Source organism: Phycodurus eques, chromosome 10 (genome assembly GCF_024500275.1).
Source record: "Phycodurus eques isolate BA_2022a chromosome 10, UOR_Pequ_1.1, whole genome shotgun sequence".
Classification (NCBI taxonomy): Eukaryota; Metazoa; Chordata; class Actinopteri; order Syngnathiformes; family Syngnathidae; genus Phycodurus; species Phycodurus eques.
Window position 1 is genome coordinate 11,830,354 of NC_084534.1, and position 16,602 is coordinate 11,846,955.

The window sequence follows — 16,602 nt, forward strand, 5'->3', positions numbered from 1 at the left end:
TGCCTATTTCCTAGAAACCGCTGCATGTTTGTGTGTGCTTTTGCATATGTGTGTATCCCCAGCTTAATTCTACTGTTGATTGAAACTACCATGGCTATTAATAAGATGGGGGTAAAGGCACCAGAGGCCTGAAACGAGGCTTATAAATAATTTGCCTATTAATATTTTCCCATTTTGTCTGCAGGGCCATTGCCAGATTTGGCAACAGAATCAGCTTGGAAATGAGGAAGCTGTGTTCATGACACACAGTTGAGATCTGGCCAAATGGCAGGTTATCACTGGTTCAAGCCCATCACAATGTTGTCATTTTAATGATGGAGATGTGGTACACGTGTGAATGCCTGAAGGAAAGACAGCTTGCTGATAAGTCTTCTAGGTTTGATTAACATGCCCAGAGACTGCATTACGCCAATTGCTCACGGTGTTCTGAATTTGGTAAAACTTCATTATGTGTAATAGTGGCACTCACTTAGTTTAAAGAAAGTGTGGGTAGGGGTAGATCATTTTGTGAGCATTACCACAAGCCAACATTGTTATATATTTTATTTAGTGTTAAAGGTTGGTGAAAAGTAACCATAGTCAGTTAAGCCATAAGGTATTCATGGCCTGAACAATTTAGTTAAAGTTTGAATTATTTGGTCTTTAAGATAGAAATTACACCAGACATTGTGTTAGGATATTAATATCAAACCTTGACTTTCATGAATGGATAAAACAACCAAAGGAGACCATTTTTTATTATTATCTCAAACACAACTTCAGTCTTTTACACTTTCTTGTGTATCATTTCCAGCCAGATGATATCCATTAAACAAATACAAATTCACATTCACTAAAAATTTGGCCAGGGTATGATTTATTTTGGGATTAGCTGTATAATAAGTCACTCCACTTCAAATATAAACAAAGAATGTTTCCTGTTAACATATTTCTTAAATTGTGTTATCATATGGACCTCTGTGTGTGGTACTTACACATTGTGGAGGACACACCATCCACAGTGAGGGTCTCTGGAGCCTAGACACTCCCCGCATGTAGTGTACTGCTCACAGCTCTCCACTGGTACTCTCACCACCTGGAGGCAAACCGAGAGAGACAGCAACAGAGAGTGAAAGGAGGGAGATTGTTAGACAAATTATTTTCTCATTAAATTGGAGTATGATGAGTAATTGACAGTTCATAGCAAGAATATGAGCTAGAATGCGTCTCTCTCTTGAGATGGTATACAAAATTCCCCAGAGAGAAATAGGTGCACTGGGAGGGACTATGGGTCTAGTGGGTGTGTGACAGCTTTCTGTGAAGCATACACAGGTGAAGCCTGTCAGGTGGTCATAATATTGCCAAGTGACCTAAAAAAAAAAAACATTGGGAGGCAGGGAAGCAGACCTCAGTGCAAATGTGTGCCCGTGTGTGTGTGTGTGTGTGTGTGTGTGTGTGTGTGTGTGTGTGTGTGCGTGCATGTGTGTGTGTGCCGGAGTGCGTGTGCTTGAATGTGTGTGTGCATGTGCGTGTGTGTGTGTTTGTGTGTACATACTGCGAGACAGTGAACTGACGTGTTTGAACAAAGTCGGTGTAACGAGGTCCTGTGCGACAGTGTATTTGTGTGTGTCACTCATTCAGAGGCACACTAGTGGTGTGGGCTTTCTGAGAGGCTAGAAAAAAAATTGTTTGAGATGGCTCTTCACTCCACTTCGAGGTGATAAGCGATGATTAACAACCTGCTCCCAGGGGACCAGGAAGTGTGGCTATTACAAGATATTTGCTGGAGACTGTTGGTTGGTGTTTGACAGACAAAGCACAAGCATATGCACGGACTGTTGGTGTGCAACAAAGTAGACGTGGGCTTATATTCACATGAATGTTTAGGGCAATGGTGTTCAATTAAAATGTTTTAATTGTTCTTTTTTTTTTTTTAAATGATAAGCATGTGTCAAAACAATCTCAAGAGAAAAACATCCGGATCTGGACCTCTTTCTGCCTTTTGAGGACCTATGTTGTATGGCGTACAAATAGTCTCAACACCATTATTAACTTTTCCTTGCTAACGGGCCCCGTGTTGTTGAGTTACTTGATCCCTGTCTCATGGTGTGTGAGCGTGTGTGTACCTGCCTTGCACTTATATCAAGTTGCTACTGCAGGCTAGTTTAAATGAAGTAGCAGAGTCAACTTGCTTATTAGGAGGAAACGGCATCCAACAAACATCCCCAGGCTAACTAGTGGGGTCACACTGAGATGTTATGAGAACCTGGTTTCAATGAAATGTGGGGACAAATGGGGGATTGGCTTGTCATGAAGGGCAACTGGGGTGTATGGAAGGATATGAAAAATCATATTGCAGAACAAAAAAGAGGAATACAGAGTTTGGGCTGACTTTCTGCAGGAGAAAAACCAGGAGGACAAACGAACAGAGCAATGAAATACTAAACTTGAGGCCAAGAGCCCCCTGGGAGCTCTAACTACAACAGATATGTAAGACAGATGTGACATAATGGAACTAATTTATTCGCTCAAAAGTCATATATAGGTCTGGCTACAATGTTTCTAAAAGAACAATATGGCATGAGGGGATCGCAAATAATAAAAATTAAAATGCCATTTGGTCCAGAGAGAGAGCCAGTTGAAATGATACAAGCAGGCAGAGGTGAAGCGTAGAGAGAGCAAGAGGGAGGGGAGGCTGGTTGGATGAATGGAGGTGTAATGGAAGACACATACAGGGGGAATCTGTGAGGACATTGTGGTGAGTCGATGGGTTATGGTGGCAGACACTTAGCTTTCTAAGTGTCATTGTCACAATGAGTGTAAGGCCAGATTTCATTTGAAAGGAGAGCTGAGCGATGTCTAGAAGAACAACAGTGTGAACTAATAAGCAGATAATGGGTCGATGCATGAGGCAAAGAACTACGGTTGAAGACACCATCTCTTATGTAGCTATAATTTAACGAAGAGGAGAAAAGCAATACGTAGTCGTCACAGATCCTCTTCTTCATATATCATTATGATGGTGATTAAAGACAATGGGGCCAGATGCAGTAAATCCTGCTTCCACTACCACTGCTCAGTGAGCTTGCATCACCTTGTCATTGCACTCTGTGATGATAGATATGGCCTATTGTGCACAATTGTCCGTGCACCAAGAGAAGTGATGACGCTATGTGCTGTACTCAGTAGGAGTGGTTAAAAAAAACAAAAGAAATGTTGACGCAATAGAAAGCCGTTATGCTTAACTAGCCTGATGGGAATATAAAATTTCTTGCTGTAGTCAACACGGTGCTTTAATAACTTGTATGTGAATCCTAATAATCAGCATATACTGTATGTATATGATAATATATGAGCTGCCTTCACATATACTGACATACATTCTCAGTTTCTCTCTTTCAGGCTCTCACGATGGCTCTTTTAATGAAAGCCAATTCCAAACAGCGTACCGCATTACTCCTTTAAATCACCTCATAAACCAAAGCTGGATGCGCCTCTCTCTTGCCATCTCCTCTTATTTACAATGGCCTCTGCACTGTAACTCAAGTCCCCTTTTCTTGGCCTTCTCCTACCCTGGCTCTATTGAAGTGCCTTGACATCTCCTTTTAACTGTAAACTTTCCACCTTTCCTCTCCAATCTGTTCTTACAGTTGGCTATCACCTGCCTTTAAAAGTCCAGCGAACAGGCTTCGTGACGGTCACCCCCAAACCCAAAGGACGTGTAAAGCTTTTAATGCAGCTTTTCATTGCTTATTAAATCCAAACACATAAAATGACCTTTTACAGATTAAAAACAGACATCATAAGGTAGAGGAAAAAGACACGTTACTATTGGTTAGTCATATTTTTAAATACCGTTATTAGAGCAGCCTTTCCCAAACTACAACAGAATGTTGCAGTTTCATTGATTGTCAAGCAGTCAAATGCAATTTCTTCATAAAGGGCTTTTTGATTTATCTTTGTTTTACTGAAGTCACATACAGTATGTTTTTTTGTTTTTTTTTTTACCATTGATTTATATGAACTGTGACACATTTTAGTACGTCCGTAAGTAAGTTATTTCTGAGCAGTCACGGAAATACTGTAGGGTGACTTGGGGCTGTGAGCAGCATTTGCGATGACATTAGCTCATTATTCCTGTGCTGTCTTTTTGGACGCTTCTTGTCTACAATGATCCTGAGGAACTAACATGATGATAGAATTGTTACATCATGGCTTTTCTGAAGGACCTTAAAATTGAACTGATAAGTGGGCTAAGACAAATAAAAGTCAACTTTGTGGTGTGCCTTGACCAGAGTTGAATTATTGTACTTTTATAATGCATCATGGACATTGAACAAGAAAATAACATCACATTTTACGTCACATGGTAATTTAACTTTAAACAGATCAACATAGAGGTGCACTCTCAACAGGGTGTCCATGTAGTTGTGCTAGTTTTCCCCAGTTCTTAAATACCCATTTAGGGGACAAGAGGATTGGGGTATCAAAGGTTGGGTTAGCATGTCTGCATTGAGTGGATTGTCAGGGACTTAAAGACCATTGGGTAGCTTGATGTGTTGACTGGCAAGCAGCCAACTGGTACTAGGTTGTTGCTAAAAAAGGTGATGTTGAAAGATGAGTTGGGAGAGGAATTTGAGGGAAGAACATACAATAAAAGGACAAATGAATGAATGAATGACGATGTGTGTCTGACATAGAAAAAAAAATACTAATGAAATACAATCTGGGAGTCATGGTGGACGGCTGGTTAGCACATCTGTCTTACAGTTCTGAGGACAGGGGTTCAAATCCCGGCCCCGCCTGTTTGGAGTTTGCATGTTGTCCCTGTGCTTGCATGGGTTTTCATGCATGGTAGGTTAATTGAAAACTCTAAACTGCCCCGTAGGTGTGAATGTGAGTGCTAATGGTTGTTTGTTTCTATGTGCCCTGCGACTGGCTGGCGGCCAGTTCAGGGTGTACCCCGCCTCTCACCCAAAGATAGCTGGGATAGGCTCCAGCACGCCCACGACCCTAGTGAGGATAAGCGGTACAGAAAATGGATGGATGGGTGGAAATAAAATGTGGATTTCCAAAATGGCACAGACCGAAATCCAGAGATGGAATGTCAAAATAAAACATTTGGATCTCGCATATACATAAAGGCTGTTTTGAATACTGCTGGCAAAAGGAAGTAAAAATTGGACTTTGGACTTTCCAATTAACTCAAAGAAATTCCACTCTCACTCTATAAGACACTACACACTCCCATCCTTTGTGTTGTTACATGTGATGGGAACGGAAGAATAAAGTGGAGAGAGTAAAACAGCAGGCCAAGACAGGGACTGAAGACAAACATAAAAAAAAAAAAAAAAAACTGTGAAAACAAAGGTGTGAAAAAGAGACAATAGTCAGACAGTGAAAAGGAGAGAGAGGGGTAAATGTGAGTGGCTAAGGTAGACGAGCCTGGAGGTCTTCTAATTAAGTGCGGATGGGAGAGGTCGGCTCTCTGGTAAATGACTCTGTCACTTTAGTAAATGGACTTTTTGAGGAGTGAGGAGCCCCACAGCTGGCATTTCCATTATCACTGCCAAGCGACCCACTACCATGTTCACAGGTCGCCAGCAGAGAGTGGGGAAGAGAATACAGCAATTCTTCAAAGGTGGATTAGCTGAGCAGTGACAGTACGGAGGTGGAAAGATCCAACTTGAAGCTATAGCAGTCGGCAGTTTTACTTCGGGTACCTTTACCCAACAGCTATAAAGTAATAACAAGTGATGGCAATCGGAAACCAAAGAACTGGTTCCCAGTAATTTGATTGCTAGAAGTTGTCTGAATGCCTGATGATTCAGCGTATCGATTCTGTTTTAATGTGAAGATATATTGTGAACCTTATATAAATAAGTTAGTTTAACGCAGAAAGTTGAACACAGCCATGTGCCGAATTACCATTTAGGGATTTAATATCGTTATTACATGGGACCTTTTACAAGGTTGATTGTTTGTTTTTGTATTAGTCCGCCTCGCTGGTGTCCGTATGTGCCCCCAGTGGATATTGTGTAATGAAACATGTTGAGTCAGCCACTTTTTGCGTGATACAAAGTTGGACTAAGTAAACGACTTGGTCCTTTGTCCCAGGGAAAAGTTACCGTAGATTCCTCTTATGTCGCAAATGAGTGATAACATCACACGCAGGTGTTCTTTGGTACTGAACTTTTCAAACATGACGCAACCATGTGATATAACCCTCTATCATTTATAGTGTTATTTTGAAGTATGGAGTACAGTGTTAGCTCTGCACATACTGTATGTAGCATCCGAGACATTAACACAACAACAGTCCCCTTTCTATTATGTCATCCTTGTACGGCACTCTCTAATTAATGAATTTAACCTCTCAATAGTAAATATTAATATTTATTACAATAATAAAGCAGTAAATATTAATAACCATATTTATTATAACCCTCTATCCATCCATCCATCCATCCATTCTCTTCCGCTTATCCGAGGTCGGGTCGCGGGGGCAGTATCAGGGAAGCGCAGACTTCTCTCTCCCCAGCCACTTCATCCAGCTCCTGCGGGGGCATCCCGAGGCGCTCCCGGGCCAGCCGGGAGACATAGTCTCTCCAGCTTGTCCTGGGTCATCCCCGGGGTCTCCTCCTGGTGGGACTTTTCTTTTGGTTGGCTTCATTCCATGAGAATCAGTCAGAAGCACATCCTTTCACCCGAATCGCCATCAAGCAACAGGAGACCCCAACTCTATGTCCGATTGATAGCGACTGAGAAGTACATAGAGATGGAGGGGAAGCGAAACCATTAACCTCTCTATCTATCTTACCTTCTCTTCCAACTATTGGTCTGTAAGATCACACCATCCTTTGGGAGACAACGGTAGAGTAAAACAGTAAGAGATGAGAGAAAGACAGCAAGACTTCCATAACAAGATGTTTCTACACACACTTTTCCGATGGAGCATGCGCACAATAATCCACACCTTTCTAGGAAGGAAAAAAAGAAAATCCCACAAGTGATACAACAGGAAAGTGTAACGGGAGCGAGATGTCAGGAAACAATTAGAATGAGGCCTTGTAGTCGGTCAGACATGGCAACAATCACTCTTTGTTTGATTGAAGCATTATGGTCAATCTCACAAGTGAGACTTAAAAAGCACTTATCCCCTATTTAATCATATCACAAAATTAACTAGAATGGTGTAGATCTTGACAAGGCTGAAAAATCTGTTTAATCAGTAGCAAAGGACAATGTTGAAAAATATCTTGCAGTCGTAACAAAAGCAGAACTTTTTTTTCTGTATTTGTATCTTATTGTAATGGGTATATCCTTGGCCTATGTCAAACCGCTTCACAAATGTCCATGGACAGCAGCAGCAAATAGTCTATCACTCTTGATAATAGTAAAATAACCTATAGAATGTTAGGCTGACAAGACTCCAGAGCACAACATCTGTGAATTTTACACAAAGAAACCACATTGTTGGTATCACAAAGACAATAAGACTGTTCAACTCATTAAACTTGCTGAATGTAATTTGACAGTAGGCTTTACACGATCAGGATTTTTGGGGCCGATCACACAGTTAAAAAAAAAAAAAAAAACGATAACTGATCACCGATCCGATCACAAGATGGAGCAATGTGTCTATTTAAATGACCTGTTTATTTACTGTATATACTTGTATACTGTATACGGAGTATCTTAAAAAAATATTCTCTCGTCAGGTGATGAATTCTTATCAGTCAGGTCAAACCAACATTACAACATGACAGAAATAATGGGTGCTAACTTACTGTAATTCAATTACCCGTAATTTCTCGTGAATAATGCGCACCCCAAAGTGGACCTCAAAATTCTGGAAAACCCTTCTACCTAAGTATAATGCATTTTTACAACGCATGATTTTGCTTCTACCCATATGATCAAAACATCAAGTATTGTCTGTATTTTGTTAGTTTTTTTCAAACAATTATTCTGAAGTTAAGAACTTTATTTGAAGACGTAATACTTTCTTGAATTTACTTGCTTTTATTTTTAAATTCACAGCCCTACTTTTATTTAGTAAATGAGAAAACACACAGTTGTGCTCATATGTTTGATTACCAAGGCAGAATTTGTAAGATGGGTACAATTCTTTAAAGAAAACATGAAGGACCAGGCTAAACACATTTAATTTTTTTGTAATGGGATTCAAATTAAACGGTCAAGTATTTCAGAAAAGTATTATCATTAAACAAAACATAACCGTAAAGAAATGTATGATGGTTGTTGTTCAGTCATCAGACATATTTATAAGGAAGAAAAAAAAAAAAAAAAAAAAAAACACTATTTCACAAATTCTGCCAGGGTATGTAGATTTATGAGCACAACTGTACATATATGCAGTCATACGTACCCCTGTCAAACTGGAATGAAAGTGTAGGCTGCACCTTTTTTATAACCACTAGGTGGTGGTGGCATTTTGGAGTGAAAGTGTACAGCTTTTTTATAACAACTAGATGGCGGCATACATTTATAAAATGTGAAAGTTTTTTGCATTTGGCACTATACCTATTTATAATGCACCTATTGACTTTTGACAATTTTTTTTTTGGGGGGGGGGGAATGCGCATTATACACGAGAAATTACGGTGCTTTATTGTAATTAAATTACTTCTCACACACCGAAACTTTAGAGCATGATTTGACAGCACGCCGGCATGTTTAAGTACAACCGTTAGTGCTAGAACTAGCTTGCTAGGCTACGTAACGTTTTGTTTTCTGCTTGCGAGCCGTATCGTATTAAAAGTACGTGAACATGCCTCAAGCAATCCTTGAACGAACGTCTTCTCCCAAGCACCGGTGACCACCACAACGTTTTTTTCCCCATTTTGTTCTTTTTTGACCAACACGATACACGCGGCACTATCCTTTGTTGTGTTTGTGGCCGTGGTAACGAGCGTATCCGGTCGTGTTTGATTTGACAAAGCCCAGTGATCGTAAATGACATCAAAAGACAGGCGACGAGGCTAAAAATAAACTAGCTTTTGGATTCAAACATACAGTACACGACAGCGACGCGGAGTAAATGTCTTTTGCGGAGCCGATCAATGCGGATTGCCGAATGACGACATTATAGCAGATCAGCCGATCAGCATATAATGTTAATTATCGGCCGATACCAATCAGGACGATGAGATCGGTGTAAAGACTATTTATTTGACAGGATCTAATTTTTTTAATCAGGTCATTAACGACAACTGAGCAAGGTACATGTAACTAAATGCAATGTTAGTTTAGCAGAGATTATCCTTGCTTTGGCTTCTCCGCCATGTCTCCATGTTTTTCAGTTCACTAATGACGTTAGTTCAACATCTTGTTTTTATTTAACTATAACATACATGTCATAAAAAACACAAAGACATGGTGAATGTTTTATCTAAGTGAGAGATATTAGTAGTTTAAGACTAACACTGCAGACAAAAGTGCAATAATGGTTTGAGCTCTTGAAATTGAGTGAAATGGCTACACTCCATTCTGCACAAGCACCCCTCCCTCCTTGTCACTCCTGACTTTGCCTCACTGCACCATGGCCATTAACATTTGCATAACAAAGATCACTGTCTTGCTCAAAATCATGTGGTGTGCATTGACACTCCAGGGCGACAAACGTATGAAGTTTGGGCGCTTTCAAACCTTACGCAGATAAGGCAGAAAGTTTAAAGGAGTGAACAGGGGGTGTTATATCAGCAAAATAAATATGTAGATTATGATTTGTAAAAGCCTGCATTAAATTCACCCTAATAGATCAAAGCATTTGTGGAGAGAATATTAGCTGTAACACACAAAAAAAAGGAAATATGAAGCGTCAGCTAAATACATCTGATGTTAAACTACTTTTACGCTTGTTAACTACCGGGATCTTCTGTTGTCCAGTTTGATAAATTGAGAAATTTAATCTTTGAGCCATTTAGCCACTGACTGATTAGCTCTATCGAGTTCACTAAATGACAGTCTTGATTGATACAACCAGCTGCCTGGTTATGTGTGTTGATGTCAGCCAGTGCTAATGTGTGTACTAACGAGACTGGCAGCAGACCAGCAATTTGTGAATTTAAACAGATTGACGGACACACACACACACACACACACACACACAATCACACACACTCTCACCCCGGATTGATGCGTGACGAAATCATACGTGGGAGACATTAAATAATTAGGCCTCGTTTTGGGAAATCAGTCCCACATACAACCCATTGTTTTCCATCCGAGAAGCAAACAACAGTAAAGACATTCAGATGTGGTCAAGCACGTGAATTAGTGCCATGTCATTGTATATTGTTAACAATTCTCAAAAACATGCACTCGCTTTCACGGTTTCTCTCTGTCATACACTTGGAAACAACCAACGGACGCTCTTTTGCTACCTTGAACTAAGTGTCATGCAACATCTGTGCAACTTCATTATCTGTGACAGCCGTCTTAAAGTCATTGCAAACATATTCTCTCCTTCAGTAACACAATATCTATATTTCAGTATATGTTTAGCATTTAGCCGCTGATGCCCAATGTATAAATGTAATGTGTGTAAAAGAAACAGGCTATGCATGTGCACAAAGCCAGAAAGAGAGCTTTGGCTCTAGAGTTGGATGATATGTCTCTCTGACAAAAACAGAAATCTAAAATCACCAAATCTTGACCAGAAAGACGGCAAGATTTGATGACAGTAGTCTGACATAGTGTAATCGTGAAAGACCAAATTTGTCTTGTAGTCTGATGCAGGCATTAGTGACAGACTAGAATGTTTTCTAATTTCTAACTCTGTTGTAAACAGAGGACACCTTGTATTTAATAAAAACATATTGGAACCAGAGAGGCTTCTATTATGATTAAGTTATTTAGTAGGTGGATGCTGTTATTTATAGGGTATTTTAATTACGCCGTTATAACAATCTGAAGGCAAGTAACTCCCCGGAACTGAAAAATGGATGCAGACGACACTGCAGAGCAAGCACAGAAGCAAATGGAACATTAATTGCCAACACAGTCTCCACATCATCATCAGCTGAAAGTTTGAAAGGCACGACACAAGCGGCAAATGATTGAGAAATGGCGTCTATTACAGCAAAAGGCCATTATTTGAGGAAATGCAGTATTAGGCTGACAATTACATAGTATATTCTCTCACACTCAAACGGTGATGAAAAGTGATGAAAAATAATGTATAGTACATGAATTCCGTCAAAAAGAAATAAAATACTGGAAAAACAATTAATACTTTGAGTCGTCTTGTATTAGCATCCTGTCCGACCAAGCACACACACACACGCACACACACACACACACGCGCACACACACAAGGCCTAGCCAGTGAGTTAGGGGCAAGGCTGATTTATGACTCGCTCAGTTTCATCTATATTTATCATTGTCATTGTTATCGATAGAAGATATGACAGCAGGAGAGGACAGCCTCTGTCCGTGTGTTATAGTGAGAGGGGGATGGAGGCAGGGAGTGCTTGTCGTGGGCTATGCATGAGTGGATATGTCCAGTGACACCTTAACGTGCTTGGCTTGTCTGAGGAGCTTCTGCAGGCAACCAGCTACACACAGGCACGCACGCACGTATACATGCGGCGCTGACGATCAGCACAGAGCTACTGCGTGCGTGCGTCTCGATATGAGGAGATAGGAAAAGAGGAGCATGGCTGCCTGACTTATGCAAAGTAACCTGGCGTGTGTTGTAAAGCAAATTCAGCCCAGCTTCGATCGGCATCCTTCTATTGATGTGCCTTACGCCCTTCTTCCAATCTGTCTTCCTAATCCTACTATTTCCTATCTCTGCCTACTATTCAGAAAGTGTGTATGCGTGTGTGTGTTCAAGAGGGGTGCAAAAAGGGGCATTAGTGAGAGATCAGAAAAACATGGGAATGGGATCAGTATAAGGCAGTTGAGAGGGGAGGACTCAATTTGGACTTAGATAGAAACGTGCGTGAGTGTGTCAGCGGAGACAGATTTGTACAAGTAGGGTATGGGGCATATCGGAGTAGATGGAGGGCAGAGGATAAAGATGAGGATAGGTTGGAGGGCAAGATGAGGGAATTGCCCAGCTCTGGTCATTAGTGCTGAAAGAGGGTGTGTGTTTTAAAAAAAAAATAAAATAAATAAAAATAAAAAGGCCTGGCAACCCGATCCCCCGCTCTGCTTGACTCAAGCCTGCTATCCATTAATGGTGATCTAACAAAAAGCAAGACAAGCATGCCCCTGTTTTGTTGTGCACGTGGGTGTGCACGCTTTTGCGTGTACGTGCGAGTGTGTGCATTGCTGAGTTCTAAAACAATGACAATTATTGAAAGGAAAAACATGACGTTTAGAAAGAAAAAAAAAACTGCAATAATAGTAATAATATTGTTGTTTCACTTTATGACCTGTGTTGTTATTTTCCATGTAGTGTCTGAATATTTATTCATAAATTGTATGCCTTTTTGTTCACTGGCATGCTGACATACAAACTGCCTGTCCCAAATCCTTGCTGACTGGATCATCGTTTTGTAAGCACAATTCAATTAAGGTTTACAACTATGTGCAGTTTGTTCTAAGTTCTGAAAAGTTTATTCACCACAAATGACCATGTCGCTTCTTGTAAAGCCCTTGTCTAGTGGTCTTTAATAAATATGAGGCAGAAGAGATTTGCCAAGTCTTAAACACCTTTTATAAAATCAAACATTAGACATACAGTATAACTCACCCGTTTTAATCAGACAGCCGCTTTAGATCTATTAAAAATGGCCATCTTTGCATGACACAAGCACCGGCTCTGCTTCCTTCTCTCACTGCACTAATGAGACAGAGAAATGAGGGGAGCAGCTGGGCCTGGGGAGCGACAGAGCTGTGACATGCTCGCCTCCTGCTCCTCCCCGCCATCCGCCGTCTCATTGCTCTCATAGTCCTACCATCAGAGTAGACATGGTCTACATCGGTGATGGGGCTGGTAATGACCATAGGTATATAGACACACACACTGCATGTGACGGGTAACCCTCTGCATGTCTATGTCTGTGTGTATATGTTCATTATTAGAGGTCATGCTGACTTGTGTATTCCATAAAGCTGCATGGTGATTGTACAGTATGAGTAGAATTAAAATCTGTTACAGTTAATGTTTAACAAGACTGTGTTCTGGCTGTTAATGGTTGATAATGGTCTGCAGGAAGGAAAATGTCTGTCTGCATGTAGGCGTCAAGGTCCACATACAATTAAGTAGGCAGCAAGAGTTATGCGAATAAACATGGCACTGTAAGGGGCAGTGGAAAATGCCGTGCTCAAGAATATTGGATATGGATTCTAATGATCTTATGCATGTTTCCTCATCCTTATTTCTTCAATTGAGGGTGATACGTGCAGCTAAATTGCTATTAGGTGTACTTTTTTGCTTGTCTCGTTATTGTTCATTTATTTTTTAGTTTTGTTTATCATTGCTCCACTTGAAATGTGAATTTTATGAAAAGCACTTCCTTTAGGCTTCTATTGACAGGCTGATAGGGCTTTTCAATGACAGGTTGTACTGCCATCTGTTGCTTTGGTATGTGCTTGACAGCTTGAAAATGCATTTTCATATGACTAGAATGTGGATATGAATGCAGTTTCTGTGGCCCATCATTCTTTCTTCTTTTTTTTATTATTATTATTATTTTTTTAATTGACCTAAACCACAAGCTCACCTGTCTGTCAGTCAGTGTGTAGAGGTACTGCTGGTCTGGGCTGAAGAGCATGTCTCTCAGCAAGGGACTTCGTCCTTCACTTAAGGTCACCTTCTCATAGAGTACTACTGGACGGTTTGGACTCACAGAATTCACCAAGATCTGAAGAGGAACACACACAAAGCAACAAATTAACTCATGCAAATAACTAGAAAAATGTCATTTCCAAACCTTTAAATAAAACCACGTCATAAAACCCACGTTAACAAGCACAGATAAGGAGTCCCAACTTTAGCTTCAATTAAGCACATTTAAAATACTGTAAATCAAGAGAAATACACTGTAATGCATTTGCTTTTTGCAATAAAAAGTAAATAATAAATATCAATAAATAATAAAAACCATCATAAAAATAAATAATCAACAGTTCCTCTTTCGAGATCAACACAGCATACAAGAAAAAAATATATCCATGAGATATTTGACAAACACTGCTTTTTAACTGGAAATTGTATCTCGTACTGCAGATACTGCAGTGTAAATAATGTAATATGTATCTGTATACATCTATTTATTTTCTCCAACCATTTTCTCCAACCATCCCATTTGACAATTGGTTGAAAAGCGGCTGCTTGACATAGCTAATCAGCTTAATTGCAAGTCTTTGCTAATAGTGTGTGTTGATTATAGTGCGAATGATTATAGTTATGGAGACATGATTACATGAGTGGAAAAATGGAAAGGGAAACTACTCAACCTATATAAGAAATAACAAATCTACCGAGCAAATTAAATCAAACAAAGCAGTAAATAGTACATAACTCGTGAGGGTCACACTAATCTCCTTATATATGTGAAGAAAAAGAAAAAAAACCATTGTGTAGGGCCTTGAAAGTATAAGTGTCTTTGTGATCTTTGCTGAATAGTTCAGCAAGACCTGAACAGTAATGGTGCAAAAAGAAGATGGAAAATTGTCTGGCTGGAATGGCTGTGAGCCAAAGTCATCTCAGCAGCAAAAGAAAATCACAAAGCAACGGCGAGGGAGGGGGGCAAATATCATCTCTCCATTATTGTCAACTCGCTCTGCTATCAGCTCACAGTGACCAGGAAGGGACAGCATGCAATGAGTATTTAGAAAAAATATATTAAGACACACAGACAAATGAGCTCACTCCAATATATAAAATAAATTATAATTAGAAACAGGGCATGGTGATAGTGTCTGCCTCACAGTTCTGAGGACCGGGGTTCAATCCCCGTCCCCGCCTGTGTGGACTTTGCATGTACTCCCCGTGCCTCCAGGCACTCCGGTTTCCCCCCACATCCCAAAACTATGCGTGGTAGGTTAATTGACAACTCTGATTTGATAGCTGGGATAGGCTCCAGCATGCCCGCGACTCTAGTGAGGAGAAGCGGCTCAGAAAATGGATGGATGGATGATTAGAAACAAATATAAACAAAAGTTACTGCTCAATATGCACAACCTAAAAAGTATCGGATAAATATATTATATGAAAGGACTCACTAATATACTGAAATCTTTCTGCTTGGGTGGAAACCTCAATGCAAACATTTGCAATTCCATAATTTCTTTACAAACAAAAATAACAACCGGCGGCCATGCCATTATCTCTGCAGGAGAAAGAGCTCACAAGACAGAGATAAAGAACTGGAGATGAGAGGAAATATGGATGTGTATTATCAAGATAATGGACCAGTAAACAAGGGATGCATTACAATCACAGATGGATCCTATCTGGACTAACACAAACACGCACGCGGATGAATAACAAAGCATTTCAATAAGATTTTTAAAGAGAGATTGGAATGAGCGAAAAACAATGGCTAATATGCGGGAGTAAACGGGTTTATGTCAATGGGCTTCGCTCAATAGTACACTATGTGACTGACAACCCATAGATTAGATTGAATGTCAAGCAATGGTTGTATACCTGTTTATATGTAACAAATTTCTCCTTTGTCTCCAGCTGTTGTTTCACTCACCCCTTCCATCCCTTTGAAGAGGGATATTGTATGCAGCGAAAACACAAATGTGGGAAGTGAGATACGTATGAAAGAAACCCAGAAGCAATTGAAGGCAGGCGACCCGTGAAAAGAAGTAATAAATTGTTTTAAATCCATTTATTCAGAAGGGACCGCAGCCAAAACTGAAAATATTGAAACCAGCAGGAGAACACTATTACTAAGAAGACTTAAGTACTGCAGAGTATATAATCTATGGAGGCGGCTACAATGATGGATGGATAGAGGATGGATGAATTTGGACACATATAGAATGCTGGTTGGAATCCATCGCAGAGGTTGAAGCAGCACCAGCGATTTAAGGATCACAATCTTTTAACCATCTTAACAGGAGGCAGCCATAATGTACTTCATGGGGAAAAAAGTGCATGTGTGAAGCCTTGAAAATCTGTTTGTCACTCCCATCAATCTCCAAGCAGTTTTTCTTTTTGCGTGTATGAGAGTATTCATGATGTGACTGCATGTTTATCAAGTCAAGAAATCAATGCAATGCTCAGTGACAACAGGAGACAATGCCACTCAGTCATTGTCTCCTCTCTATTCCTTAGTTTTCCAGGGAATACTCCCTGGATGATAAACGCATTTGTTTGGAGCACTTCTTTCTTCTGTGGTCATCATATTATAATGGTACCTCTAAGACTGTAGACAATTCGATCCAAGGCATACAGTAGGTCACGCTTCGATATATTATAATTTTGAATCTATTTCTCCCATACTGTTCACCTTGCATTTGGACGCAACTTCAATAACGTGTGATGGAGGCAGTGATGAACGCATAGAGGGAGAATCCTGCCTGTGTGTGTGGGAGGTGAGTCGCTTCACATAAAGGCTAAATAAAAGCAGATGACTTTCCTGTTTTTCCTTTTAAGACTTTTGTCAACTTATCCCTCTTGTACTAAGC

The 16,602-nt window shown here is 40.1% G+C and overlaps 1 protein-coding gene across 4 annotated transcripts in view; it reads right to left on the reverse strand.

Annotated features, from left to right (window-relative positions):
• Window positions 1-16,602, reverse strand: part of LOC133408410 (plexin-A1-like) — a 209,212-nt gene that overhangs the window by 94,203 nt on the left and 98,407 nt on the right. For 3 of the 4 annotated variants that reach the window (XM_061687296.1, XM_061687294.1, XM_061687295.1), the window contains 2 exons: window positions 13,680-13,820; window positions 975-1,075 (listed from right to left, as the gene is read on the reverse strand). In XM_061687296.1, the coding sequence (XP_061543280.1) occupies window positions 975-1,075; window positions 13,680-13,820 (242 nt within the window). Of the gene's footprint in view, window positions 1-974; window positions 1,076-6,430; window positions 6,838-13,679; window positions 13,821-16,602 lie in introns of those variants that run through there. The other variant, XM_061687297.1, reaches the window with a different exon arrangement.